The sequence below is a fragment of the Leptosomus discolor genome, chromosome 10, assembly GCF_034619465.1.
Source record: "Leptosomus discolor isolate bLepDis1 chromosome 10, bLepDis1.hap2, whole genome shotgun sequence".
Taxonomy (NCBI): domain Eukaryota; kingdom Metazoa; phylum Chordata; class Aves; order Leptosomiformes; family Leptosomidae; genus Leptosomus; species Leptosomus discolor.
In genome coordinates, this window is record NC_141400.1 from 20,178,179 (window position 1) to 20,191,983 (window position 13,805).

At 44.6% G+C, this 13,805-nt stretch overlaps 1 protein-coding gene across 2 annotated transcripts in view; it reads right to left on the minus strand.

Annotated features, from left to right (window-relative positions):
* Nucleotides 1-3,660: 3,660 nt before the first annotated feature.
* Nucleotides 3,661-13,805, minus strand: part of AFF4 (ALF transcription elongation factor 4) — a 49,433-nt gene continuing 39,288 nt past the window's right edge. For both annotated transcript variants that reach the window (XM_086471012.1, XM_086471013.1), the window contains exons 15-22: nucleotides 12,219-12,316; nucleotides 10,400-10,463; nucleotides 10,138-10,274; nucleotides 9,667-9,738; nucleotides 8,840-8,933; nucleotides 7,631-7,674; nucleotides 6,541-6,761; nucleotides 3,661-5,979 (exon numbers count right to left, since the gene is read on the minus strand). In XM_086471012.1, the coding sequence (XP_086327138.1) occupies nucleotides 5,861-5,979; nucleotides 6,541-6,761; nucleotides 7,631-7,674; nucleotides 8,840-8,933; nucleotides 9,667-9,738; nucleotides 10,138-10,274; nucleotides 10,400-10,463; nucleotides 12,219-12,316 (849 nt within the window). In that variant the 3' untranslated portion in view covers nucleotides 3,661-5,860. The remainder of the gene's footprint in view (nucleotides 5,980-6,540; nucleotides 6,762-7,630; nucleotides 7,675-8,839; nucleotides 8,934-9,666; nucleotides 9,739-10,137; nucleotides 10,275-10,399; nucleotides 10,464-12,218; nucleotides 12,317-13,805) is intronic.

Sequence of the window (13,805 nt, forward strand, 5' to 3'; positions counted from 1 at the left end):
TGAGGATGACTCTCTGGCCAAGCTCAATAAAAGGACTCTGCACCTCCTGTTCATTTGGGGTTTTTCTAGTGTTCCTTGGTTTTTTAAGGTATGAATTAAAAACGCCCGTTCAGCAAAGCACCTGGCTTCTCCTTCTGTCCCGTCAGCAACACCTACGCTGAGCCCGCAGCTGGCGTTCCAACAGGAGGGCTTAACTCACACCAGGCTTCAGCCGTTTACCCTTCAGCCCGGCCAGGGCACAAAGATCTGGCGTCCGTCTCCTTTCAGTCTCGCCAGCGGATCCTCCTCCGCACTTCAGGTAGAGGCCTGGGAGGAAGAGGGAGCAAACATGCTGATAACACCAACAGCCTTTCCGATACCCCAACCTTATCTGGCGATAATGGGAAGGGCAAGTACTTGCTTTTAATTACTTCTCATCAAATCTACTTACACAAACGTCCTGGACTGACTTTCGCCACTGAAGTAGCGCCTGTTTTAAAATAAACTGATCAAAACCCAGTATTGGCCTGTGGCAGGTTAACTCGGAGGGCTGAAGGGAACGGAGCCACTTTTCGTTAGACAAACACCAACCAGTCTGGGGCACAAATACCGAATGGGATTTTCCTTCCGTTACACGTAGAGCAGGAGGATCAGAAAACAAAACTCTGCTTAAAAACGCAACACCAGGGAGGAGAAAGCCCACGCAACAGAGACGAGCACAGTGGTTTTGAAGTTTAATACAGAAAATCTATTTGATATTTATTAAACTTAGTTTCTCCAGTTACAGTTTTGCATTGTACAAAGCATTTTAATGACACAGTAGTTAAAAAGATCTTTACAAATTGAAATGTGATACCCTTTTCTCCAAATATTTTAATTGCCATAAATTTGTTTAAAAATACACATTAAACGCATGTTTCAGACACTAAACTTTCTATAATCTCAATACCACAAAATACATAGAATATACTATACAGATGTGGAAAAAATCTAGTTAGTATATAATACTTTGCTCACCATTAACAGCTTTATTACGTGAAATGCACATACTGACTTAGAAATCCTAATTTTGAGCCCCAAAGTACCCTTTGAAATTTCAAATGTATTGCAACAAATAAAATCACAGTTTGTTTTTTTTTTTTTTAGGTTTTGGTTGAAGACAGATGCCTAAATATCTTGATAGAAACAAAATGTAACACATGGACTTGTCATGTACAAAGCATAAACAGAGACATCCCATTAGTTACTAACAGTACCTTCCTGTAGGATCCACAAGGGCTTCATTTATAAGTGACAGGTTAAAAGTTACCTTCCCCCACCCACCAGCCCTCCCCCCAAAGAAAAACCCTTCTTCACCAAATAATAATTTCAAATAAGATAAAGGATTTTTAATAAATATATAAGCACTTTATCCTCCATATACAAAATTTCTTAAAACAATTTAAAAGGGGGACCAGATACAAACGTCAGGAACTGTGCTTGCAAAAGTCACGCCTGGTCCTTAGAGTTGAGTTTTCGGACGTGTCACGCCAACGCAGCCAGAAACCCCCGCTGCAGCAGCGCCGCGCGCCCGACCCCCCGGCGGTTCGCCTTGCCCATTGGAGCCGGCGGCGGCAGCGAGCGCGGCCTTCAACCGGCCTCCCCCCCGCCCCGGCGGCACCGCCGGCCCCTCGCGCCGGGAACGGATGCGGTTCCGCTTGGTTTCCCGATGAAACGAGAACAGGGGAAGCGCCTGCACCGAGACGGCCCCTGCGCCCCCCGCACCGCGATTGCTCGCCAGGGCCGAGCACCGGCAGAGCGTGGCGAGCGACCGAGGCTGCCACCGACGGAAGAGCTGCCCCTTCCCTCCCCGCCACGGCCATCTGCAAAGGGCATCACAGCAGCAGGGGCCAATTCCTCGAAGAGTAACGGAGCTGGGCAAACCCCGCGGTTCCCTGACTGTTCGAGCCGACCTACCCAACCTTCCCGCGGAGGAAACTCGCCTCCTGGAAGAGGTCTGGATTCGTCTGAGTTGGCTAGCAAAAGCTTTGGCTACTCTCTACGCTGAAAGATGTCTAGCGTTAACTTTGTGGCTCGGAAACACAGGGTTTTCCGTAACACTGATGCATCAGATGGAGTAATTTAAACCCTGACCAAAGAATTTGTCAGAAATCTAGGAATTTGGAAGTTATTTACTCCCCAATGGGTAATTCAAACTTGACTTGCTCAGGCCCTTTTGTATCTGCCTTAACATAAACACTGCAGTGACGGCAAATATCTGTCAGGTAAAGTGAAACATTAAATACAGCAAAGGTAGTCTCTCTCTTTCCAGTTGTTTGCCATTTTGGCAAACTGCATAATTCTCTGCCTACGGCTTTATTTTACTTGCCCCAGGCAAGCGCTACATTATTTCCATAAAGTACTGCCTCTCTGTATGTTGGGGCCACTCATAAATACATCTCAGGGCTTTTTTTGTTTTTTCGTTATCACAGCAATCAAGCCTCAGCAATCTAAAGGAATATACATTGCACTCCTGTATAATATGCGAGATTTATCACCAATAAGATGGCGATTCAGCACTCAATAAATAATATATCAATATAGTCAGTTGCACCATAATCTAAAAACAAGTATAACATATACTTTGGACAGACTGAGTTCATATATATATACATATATATTAAAAGACACGTACAATACAAATTGCATACTGCCATCAAAAGCCAAGAAGAGCCATCCCTACGCTCTGCTTTATGGCTCATAGTTTCAAATCAAAACAAAAGTCTCGGGCTGTTTTACTCTGGTGTCCTGAAGGTTTGTTTAGAATTCTAACGGTTGCACCTTATCACCTGGGAACTGGCCAGTCTGCCTGCGAGTTCAGATCGGTTTGACAGCTGAGCAAGCCTAGTCTGATTAAGCCATTTTTTAAGATTCACCAACTGGGACCGCGTTCAGTGAGGGGATTAAAATTACGGCGCCAATATGTGTTCAACGTACAATCGTCTGGGGAATCACTTGGGACGCCAGGAGCTGGGGATTCCCTCGTCAGTCACACCCGCGGCGCGCGGAGGTGCCGAAGCGCCGCGCGTTGCCGCCGCGCAGAGGTTCGGAAGGGCAGGCTCAGGCCGCTCGCCCGCACTCGGGCAGGGGGATGGAAGCCTATTGCATACTTTAGCTACGGAATCTGACAAAGTACATAGCTTTTCTCTCGGAAACAATGGCAAATCCCAAATGAAGAATGACTCTGGGAATTGCCAAGTTTCGGTGTATCTGTTTGAAAGAGCCACGGATGCGTAAGGCATTTCTTTCCAATCCACGAGACCACTGCCCACCTCCCGCACAGACAGAAGACCTGGGACAGAACTCCAGAGGGTATTTTACTACGAAGGACGCTGCTGTGGTGGGACACTTTCAACCAGTTCAGGTCCACATTTTGACACGATGATGCAAAAAAGTCTTTGCACGGCCATTTGAAGACCATTTCTTTAAGATCTGCTGATCTAGGGATAAGCAATACGGTTTTTAAGAGCTCAATTCAGCACGACACCAAAAGGTATTCGTGGGACTCTAGTTAAGGAAAAAAAAATTCCCAGAGAGGAGACCATTCCTGCTAACAGCAATGGTAACTGTGCACAAAGGAGCAAGCCAAGGAACAGCCATGCTGGCTAGTGCAGCTCTACACAAAAAATAAAACTACGACTATGACTTCTACAAAGGTATTTTTTATATAGCGTCAAAAGTGTGCTAGGCACTTTAGAGTATTAAAGGAAAAACAGTTGACAGTGTCCCATTAACCAAGCTGTGGAGTTTGAGGGTACAGAGTTCTGTCTCAAACAGCAAACACCAACAGAAACGTGACCTTGCACAGTGATTCAATAAAAAGGATGCTCCGACAGACCTGACGAGTAAATTCGGCTGTCATGGAAAAAAAGTCAGAGGTCTGTTCACCATGGATCAATTCGTACGTAGCAAAGCTTTTCTGGAAGTACAAAACACGCTGGAACGCAAAGGAAGCTCTACGAATATGCAGCTACCTTTTAGTAGGTTACTAATTTGCAAAACTTCTAAACTCTTAAAGCCCATAGGACATACTGCAGTACTAAGTAGCGTAGAATTCTATTCCTTCTCTCGAGGTTGCCGTGATTTTGGCACTTAACTACAACTACACAAAAAATTTAGTGCAATAATTTTCCTGAACATGCACGTTCCTATCTGGTACGGAATAAAGGGATCAGTGGGAGAGAAAACAAAGCAGCATTCCACGATCTGACTCCAAAGGATTCCGAGTTTGACCTTCAACAGGAGACCACCGCAACGAGAAGTCAGTTTGGGTGACAGACACTGGTACTTGGAAAAAGGAAATGGAATTTTACCAAAGTACTGCAGAAGACCACTGCATACAGTATACCTGGTCCTGCTGTAAAACATCTTGTAAACAGTTCATAAAATCTTCATCTAAAAGTAAGGCATAAGGCACACCAGACATGTTAGGGGCACTAAGCGATACTGAAAGCAGTAGCATCTTAAACCTTTTGCTCAGACAAGCACCTTACGTGGAAAGGTACTTTGGTTGACACTTTTGGGGAGCAGCCAGCTGCAGCTCCGTGAGCCACTGCCGCCGCGCCAAGCCGCTCCCCCGCAAGTGAATATTACGCTCCATCAAACATCAACGGGACCTTCCTTGACATGGGGTAAATGCAAGTTTTGAAGCCGTTCTGCACCAAAACGGTCCATTTCCCTGTGACAGCAGGTGTGCTCCCACCCCACGATGGCTGTTGCACTGTCATCCTGTAGTGTCCGTTACCTATCAGACCCTAAAAGGAAAACGTGGACCTCGATGTCCACTCAAGATTCCTGGTTTCTCAGTCAATGGAAAAAGATGCAAATGACAGTTCTGGTAGGAATTTTTAAACCACAAAGTTCACCGATTCTGTAAGCGTCAAAAAAAAAAAAAAAAAAATGACAAGCACAGAAATGAAACGTATTGTAAACGAAGAGATGCAAAAAAGCACAAGATTGTCCTTTTGGGAAGCCTTTCCTGTACACACCGCACCTCCCGGACCGAAGTTCATTCCTACACCATTACTTCGATATGACATCAACTGCAAATTCCTGTAATGTTTTGTGATTGTTATAGTGTTAATCGAGGCTTTGAAACTGCCTGGAAAACAATCCAGGTCAGATCCAGCTAAATACTTTTCCATATAAATTTCTTTATAATTCATTTAAATGAAGTATCTTAATACGTAGAAGAATATCTGGAACTTTTCTATTTTAGTACAAATTCTGCAATAATAAATCTGTAGTTGTCATTTATTAGTTGACTCAGAGGCATTAGGCATGAAAAGTATGGTGTCCCTCTAGGCTAGAACCTATCAACCCTAGTTCCTTTTACGGGCTCTACCACCACAAGACATTACAGAGTAACAAAGCTCACAAAGTACTTAAATAAAGTGTCTATGTTTAATTTCTGCTAAGTACTCGAAAGGGTAAATTTAGGGAAGAAATAGCTAAAAACCACCCCGAAGCGGGCTTTTCAAAATTAAAATTAAAAAAATTAAAATAAATAGGATTTAAACTGACTATTTATGTATGATGACTGGAATTCCAATGATCTATCCGCGACAGATCAGCAAAACTACACCTTTATATGTAGCAAATTTTAAAATATTTAAATAACTTAGAACGGGAATACCAAAAAAGTCCATTAACCAGCTGATCTGGGGTTAAAACACAAAACACGAAGGAGGATGGGAGACAGGTGAAAGCATTCCTTGCTCTTAGTGTCAACTAAGCAATGTGTTATGGCAGTCTTCCTTATTGACATGACACAGTGTTGTGGAGAGAAATCAGAGGCAGCGAGAAAAACGGGTTCGATTTTCCATTCCTTCAGTTCCAAGGATCACTTGGCATCCAGGCGCAACCAATGCAATCCCTGACGGGTGTAACGCACTAGGTCTGTCATGATGCTTGAATTAAAAATCAGAGGGCCCATCACTTTATCCAGTTCAGCAAAGAACTCTAGAACAACAGAAACGTCAGTTAAACGATGCCCACGTTTCTATACGGGAAATCCTGCACCCAGCGCCTGCCCCCACCGCTTCAGCACGAACCTTTTAGGTTAAGACAGACACAATGGAAGATGGCTCAATGATGGGAGAATAAAAATGAAGGAAAAAGGTCTTTTCTCATCAATTTCTTTTGCAGAAGACTGGCTGATGAGAACAATCAGAGTACGGCCAACCTGTGGTGACACTTCCTTGCCCTTCCCCCCAAAATGTGCGTTTCTCGCCAGGATTTCAGAAATGGCAATGTGCCAAGTCCCTCCTCCTCCACCGACCACTTCAGAGGGAACGCCACAGAGATTTTTATTTGGTTTCAGACACAGAGCTGGTCGGAAACACGACATCTCCAACGCTATCCAAGACAACCAGCCCGGGGTATCGCTGCACCGAAGGTGCCACCTTTGCAGAGGACCTGGTTAACCATCCCGCGCGCCACTAACTGTGACTCCAAAGCCCATGAGCGTTTCAGCACACGCCAGCCCCTCTGATGTTGCAGCCCACCGGCGCCAGCCCCTACCTTTCTGTTCTTTGGAGAGCTGTTCGGCTTGGTCCCAAATTTCAGTGGCATAGAGGAAGTTGGACGTAACTTGGACGTAGCTGGCTGCCATCTGATGGATCCTCTGGGGGATCGTCACCGAAGACCCGCTCCCTGAAGGGTTGGCTGCCCCAGAAGAGTAATTTCCTGAATTCCCTGGAGACAGCTTTGGAGAGACTGGAGACGGCATCCCGACAGGCTTGCTGCTTATCCAAAGGGAAACAGGAGGTTGTAACATGGGTACACACGCATACTTCAGGCACACCACGCTGGACGATGCCCTCCCAGACCTCTCTGCCCACACCTTGGGGCGCGAGATGCTCAAGCGCTCCCCCGTGACACCTCAAGCAGCCAGGATTTGCCCTAAGATGACTGGAACGCACGAGCTCCTGCAACTGCTGAGAATCCTCCGGCTCTTACATTTGAGCATCACAGCCAGAACCTAATGACCAAACCCCACCATCTCTCAATGCAATCAAATCTTAAATTTGTTGTTTAAATAAATTGAACCTTAACGAATAACAGTGAAAACCTCACAACTACACAGCAACTGTACTGCCATGACGTTACACTTTCAGGTGACACCATGCAAATCACAAACCCTCCTCAAACCCCAGAGCCATCTAGCAAAGGGCCGTTGTCAGGTTTTAAGGAACAGAAGTAAATCACTATGCCACGGAACAGGCAGCCCTGCAAGTACTTGTAACCGTCCGGGCTTGCAGCACTAATAAAGCTCTTGTTTGTTTGAGGGGAAAAGCATGAAATAAAACTCCACCACTCGCTGAGGTGACTTGTGTGTTAGTGACACGCTGACCCTGTTTGGTTTGGGGGTTTTTTTTGGCACAAGGAGGTGCCCGACAGACCCTCCGCAGAGCGCCGCTGCCACAAGCAGCAGTCTGCAAACCTTCTATGGCAGAACAACACAAACAACCGAATCAAAATCTACAGCTGAGAACAATCACCCCAGCACTCTCAAGAGTGAAAAGCTGCTCTTTGAGCAGCCCAGGTGCACAGTTTATGTAGAAAACGAGCTAGAAGTGGAGAAATGCAGGTAAGAGCTTTTACTACTTACCTTCCCATACCAGGTGATGGTGCTTGAGAATTATTATAGGAATTCTGTTTGGAGAAAAAGAAATTTGTCACTTATTTCTGCTTATACTTTAATTAGTTATACTTTATCTTGTTATTGAATTGGTTATTTTTGACCAAATGGATTTTTGTGTAGTTTTTCTTTTAAGTAATAACCAACGTTCTGAGTAATACCACAGTAAACTCAAATTTGGGAAAATACCCTTTTTTACTGTTGACGAAAACACAAATCAAGGGATTATTTTAGCAACACAAAGGCAGCCACTAAATACAAAGAGGATTGGAGAAGGCCTCTGTTCTAACCATTACATCCCTCGCCTCTTACAAGAGCATTTTGGGGTGTTCAGCCCATTAATAGGAAGGAATCTGTCATTACTGGTATTGAACAAAAAATCTGAGAAGTCAGGCGTGTGACAAGCCTGATTCCTCTCAGTACTGATAGCTGGAAGTTTCAGAGGAACCCAGTGACGTTAGTTACCTGTCCCCAAGCGTTCCTCTGAAAAAATCTCAGTGCAGATGAAGGACTGAGTAACGTGACAGAATCACTGTAACTGTTTTTCTCATCTGCAACATCTTGATTCAAATCGGTTCCCTCAAAGGATGCATCTCCTCCTTTCCCTGACAGCACTTCTACGTCACTTGCACAGGGATTTAGAGAAATTCATGGGGGAGGCGGGGGGTATAATTAAAAAAAGAAAAGTCGAGCATCCCACTGCAAACAACCACTGCCCAGGAAAACTGATCTGGTGTTGGATTAGAAGCTGGCTCTGGGGCCAGCTTTTACGAAGGCTGAATAGCCGCAGCCCACGTAATGTGCCCCTAGGTCCTGAATTCCCTGAGGCTTAGACATGAAAGGTAAGTTTCAGCTTGTTACATCTGCAGCAAGAAAAACATCTTTGAATTCTCTGTGAAGCCTACTAAATTGATTAAAGCTGACAAAAGCTACATCAAATGATGAAGAGAGAGCTATCACACCAGGCCCAGCAGGGTTATGATGGCCAGGCCGCCTTTCCCAGCTTGCAACACTCAACTTCAATATACCCAACTACTCAGCTTTCAAGGGCCAGCTCTACACAGGGCCTATTCCAAGGTCCCATGTTGCAGCCTGAAAACTGGATTCAGGAATTTTATATGCTGTAAAGTTTTAATTTTATTAGGTTACAATATTTTAAGAAAACACATAGGCAATTACCTTCAGATGTTCAGTCAGAGTTTTAGAATATTTCAATGCACTTTCCTTTTTCAGTTTGAAAAGCCTTAGGTATAGTAGAGATTGACACCGAAGACTGACCAAAGACAGAACAACAAAACATTTACAGTTAAAAGTCAAGTTTATCACAACTCAGTGAATTTAAAAAATCTGGTAGCTGTGTTTTTCAAGTTTTCTCTGCCAACTCTGACAAGCCAGCTCTCAAGTTGTAACTCAGCCAAAAAACCCATAACCACCCTTAAATCCTCAAGTAAAACCAGCTCTGTGTGCCTTAAGCTGAAACGGTAACGGTCGGTGATCTTGCTGATATCACCGGTTTCCAGTTCTGAGCTTAGAACTGACAACACTGAGCCACGTCCCAGACAAGGGTTTCATTTCTTTTTCGCTCGTGGCAGGACACGCCGAGGCTAACGCATGCAGCCAGGGCCTCCCCGTTCTTTTCCACCTGACACCAACTGGTTCTGGTCCTCTACACCTGCTGCGGCCATTTCACACATCTAGGAGGCTACTGAGACTTCTTTATGGCAAGTCCAAATTTTGACTTACCACGGGGCGAGTACATAGGAAGGACCCCCGTCCTTTCTGCTGTTACTCCTTAATATTTCAAAGACTCGGCCCTCATTGTCAACGTCCCCTCTGCCCCAACTCACAGCAGTCAGATATACAGCATTAATCCTTACGTACAGCCAAGTGGCAACCTCATATATTTGGTCCAGCAGCGCCTGACAGCTCAGTGTAATACAGTATTTCACGTACAGAAAATACTTGCAATGAAGCCGTGCGCTGGACGAAGCGCAGGACACACATACCAAAGCACTGCCAGCCTTTTATCCGCAGCCGTGGCATCCGGCGCCAAGTAATTCTTCAGTTTCATAGTGTATCTACACACACAGACATCAAGGAAAGACCAAAACAAAGATTATATATCATTTATCATTCACAAAACGCTGACATTCTGATGAATTTCTAGCTTCAGCTATCTTCACCATTTCAGGAACACCTCTCAGCCCCTAAACAAAATGCTGACGAGGTAGTAACTGGAATAACTTTACTTCTCATCTGTTATGTATCGTAGAGAGACTTCAAGAGCCTCGGCAGAAAGCACCTCAACCTTCACAAAAACACTTTAAGCCTCGGCAACTGGAACAAACCGGTAAGTGATCCAGATCACGATAAGAGATCTCAAAATTTGGCAGCAAAACTTCAGTAAACGAGGAAGCTCTGATTTCCCGACCTCTTTCCCACCCGCTTGCCTTCTGTACATGCTTTGCAGTGCTTACTTGATTAATTCCACAGTTTCTGAATACATAGGGAACGGGGACTTGGATTCCTGAGCATTTTTCTCCAATGCATTCCCACACTCAATGAACGACACTACAGCATCCAGGTAGTACACAGCCTTCTCAAACCTGTCAGACTGGGGAGATTGCAACTTTTAAGGACAAAAACCACAAGAAAGCTGCAGTACAGAAGGGCAGCAAAACGGCAAAAGCAGAAAACAAACCCCAGCAGACGCTGGGTGAGTATTGGAGATGGACTTACCAACGCGTCTGCGTTATGCTTCAACTTCTTCGCTTCTTGTAAATAATGATCAGCTGAGTAAGTCCTGCAACAGAGGACACGCATTGACGGCCTCGGCCCCACCCATACTGCATCTCCTTTTATGACTGAAATCTCTTAATGGTGCTGTACTTTGTATTCTTTCTGGCTAAATCAAGTTACAGAAGCTACACTATGATTAAAAAGTTGTTAAAATAGTCAACAGTATGATTAGTTACAGTATGATAAAACTGTTAAAGACAGTTTGAAGTTAGTCCCCTGGTTTCAGGCAATTCTAAACAGACTTTAAAGCGGATACGTGCACATGATTTGGTGAAACTTACTGCATTTGATAGTCGAGAAAACCAAACACTTGACCAACAAGAGGGGCAGGGGAAGGCGAAAACCCACAAAATTTAAGGACAAATTAATCCAGTGCCTCCAGAAACTGGTATTACTGAGGGTGTGAAATATTTTAAAATTATGATGATAATACAAAATAAATCAAGATGCATTCAGGTGTTAATTGCTGTGCTTAGCCACCCAAGACAACTAGATGAGCAGAAGGTAATCATAAAGCTGCAATTATACATTTCAATATATTAACATGTTACCTAGGAGTTGATTAAAGTTTGAAATAAATTCTCCCATCCATCCTATCTTACTTGTCTAAGAATTAAATACTTGAAATCAGTATTTTTAACAGTCCACTCACAGAAAACTGATGTCATCACAGAGCAGCAGTTAATATTAAAAAGATTATTGACTTACAAAATTAGTTCAATCAGTTCTAGGCCCAAGAAACTCTGAATGTCTCTAAAAAACTCTAAAATGTCTCAGTCATAACCATAAGGCGCCACTCCAAAGCACTGTTACTGTTCTTTGGAGGATGCTCTCATTGTGTCTTCCCGTACTTCAATACACATTCAGATTTTACTTTTTTAAGAAAGTTTGATCTTATCTCAATTTCTTGACCCTGTTTTGCCTTGGAATAATTACAAAATCCCTGTAAACTATCTTGTCCTAAATGATGGACAGTGTATCCTAATCATCAAATTCACTTAATTACTTTCTTTTTTTATTTTTTTTTTCTTTAAGCAATAACTATCAGGAGGAAAACACTAACCAGCTCGCTTGCCCACTTCCAAAGAGTTCTTAACCTGGAAGTTTCTTTTACGTTTGGTATAAACATAATTTTATCCACTTAAAGCGAATTTAAAGAACAGCAAAGAGAAACGCTTCAAGAGCAAGCCCTGCGCTGCGACTTGAGTCGGTACAAGTGAAACCTGAAGTCTGCACAAGACGGTAAAATATTTGGTTTATTTTCTTTCCAAGATATTTTCTTTGACCTCACAGGATTAAAGCTCACTCCTGCTCTCGTGGATCTGGAATTTCAGAACACGAAGGCTCCTCTCTACTACCAATGACCACAACTCCCGACTCCAGAGGACAGGGGCTCGGCTGAGAAGAGAACAGGCAGGTAAGCAGCAGCAGCGCCCTGGCAAGGCGAAAAGGCCCCCTCAGCATTTACAAACAGAACGACCCTGAGCTGTCCAAGCCGACTGCGTGGTCCCTTGAAGCCGGGCAGGAGCGCCCAGGGCAGGCTCAGCTCCTCCTCCAGGACCGTGCTGCCTGCCCAGGCAGCGGCGGCGGGAGCAGCCAGACACGCGCATCGCTGCAGCAGCAGCGCGCGGCTCTCCGGAGCGTGGGCTTGACTCCACATCATCCGTGAAGCACAACCACCACCCTTCTCTGCGGGAAGCTGGCTGTGCGCTGGGATTCCCAGCCCTGCCAAGGGAAAGGCGCCTTTTGCTGTTCTTACCTATCATCAAAAATGAGTTTTGCTCTTCTTGACTTTGAACCCTCCGTAGACTGAGCAGAGACAGGAGGGCAGTTGGATGAGTTGTTCAGAATCTTCTCCTGAAAGGAAAATGGTTGCCAAATGATAAACCTACAGAACAGTTAAATCTTCTCTGCCTTCAAGAAAAGCATTTGTTCTATCCATTTCTCCCACGACTTCACGCATTATATGCGATAAGGTCGGTTTTGCAGCTGCTTTAGCTGCCGTTGACCACGGACAGTAACCCGCTTCCACGAGGCTTTCCCCCAGTGCTGGCACAGAGGCTATAATCAAGCTCCTCACTAACACACCAGGAGATCTCCATTAGGGGAAAGAATGCAGATGAGGCTTTCTAGACACACCCGGGTCCAGGAAATCCCTCCCGGAGCCTCCCGTGTCACGTTTCTAAGCCACTCTTACAAAGAGATGATGAATATTTGTGTGATTTCTCACTTCTATCAACAACACACTCCGCTGAATGTCTTTGCCTTGGAAAAAAAAAAATATTTCAGAAGGATAATCATCATCTCAGGGAGAAGTCAGTTGTCTTCACAACACGCTGTCCTCAGTCCCCTCAATCATACATGGCTTAACACGACATTCCAGGCTAAAGACTGGTCACTAGAAACATTCTGTGAATCCATTTTTAGTAGCTGAACAGTAAAAAACATATTAAATATGTGCTTTCTGCTCTCTTGATTTATCATGACCAAAGGCCATCTATACAGATGTGTTTCATAACCTAAATTTATCAGATTATTGCTAACCAGGAGGATCCTGGAGTTTCAAGGCATCAGATTCGCACAGCAAGGTACTATCTACCACTGTGACATAGAAGCAGTACCAGAACATGCAGTGCAATGCAGGAAGAGCACAGACTACTTTAACAAGGCACGACTCAGCATATCTGAAGTATAAAACAATAAACACCTCACAAATTAACAACTGGCTTAGGGACACTTCTACATGACGAATAAAGAAAGGGCAAAGCCTCAGCCTGGAAGGTAAATTCACTATCTACAGCTCCTGGAAGTGTCTTACGCAGCCACTGATATACCCAACCCTGCCAGGCTTTGAAAGTCCCATGGTCTGAAGCAATACAGCCTGTCTCCCAGGTCAGATGTTCACGAACTCCACCCTGATGACTAAGGTACTCTCTGCCATTGCTAAGGTCCATTAGGTGCTCTCCTCCTCCCCAAATCAATTACCTTTCCTGAACACTTTTAGACTTTGCTTCTGAGCTTTTCAGAGACTGCCAATCCAACCACGGAGGTGTAGCAGTTGCTTCAACCACTGGAGCTTCCACAGCCTGTCGGAGGCTGCGGGGCTCTGCGACAGAGAGCCTGGAGACAGCCACACACGTTGGAATGGCAAAGGTGAACTCTCTCCCAGTTAAACACGCTGTGCTCCGCAACTGGCTACACAATGGAAATTGCTCATCACAGGTATTCAACAATACACCCTCTGGTGTCCTCACAGGCTGATTTCTATCCACTAATACACATTTATATACTGCTTAAAAAGCACATTAAAATTTAGTGACCTAAGAGTGTAATCTTCCTAGAATAT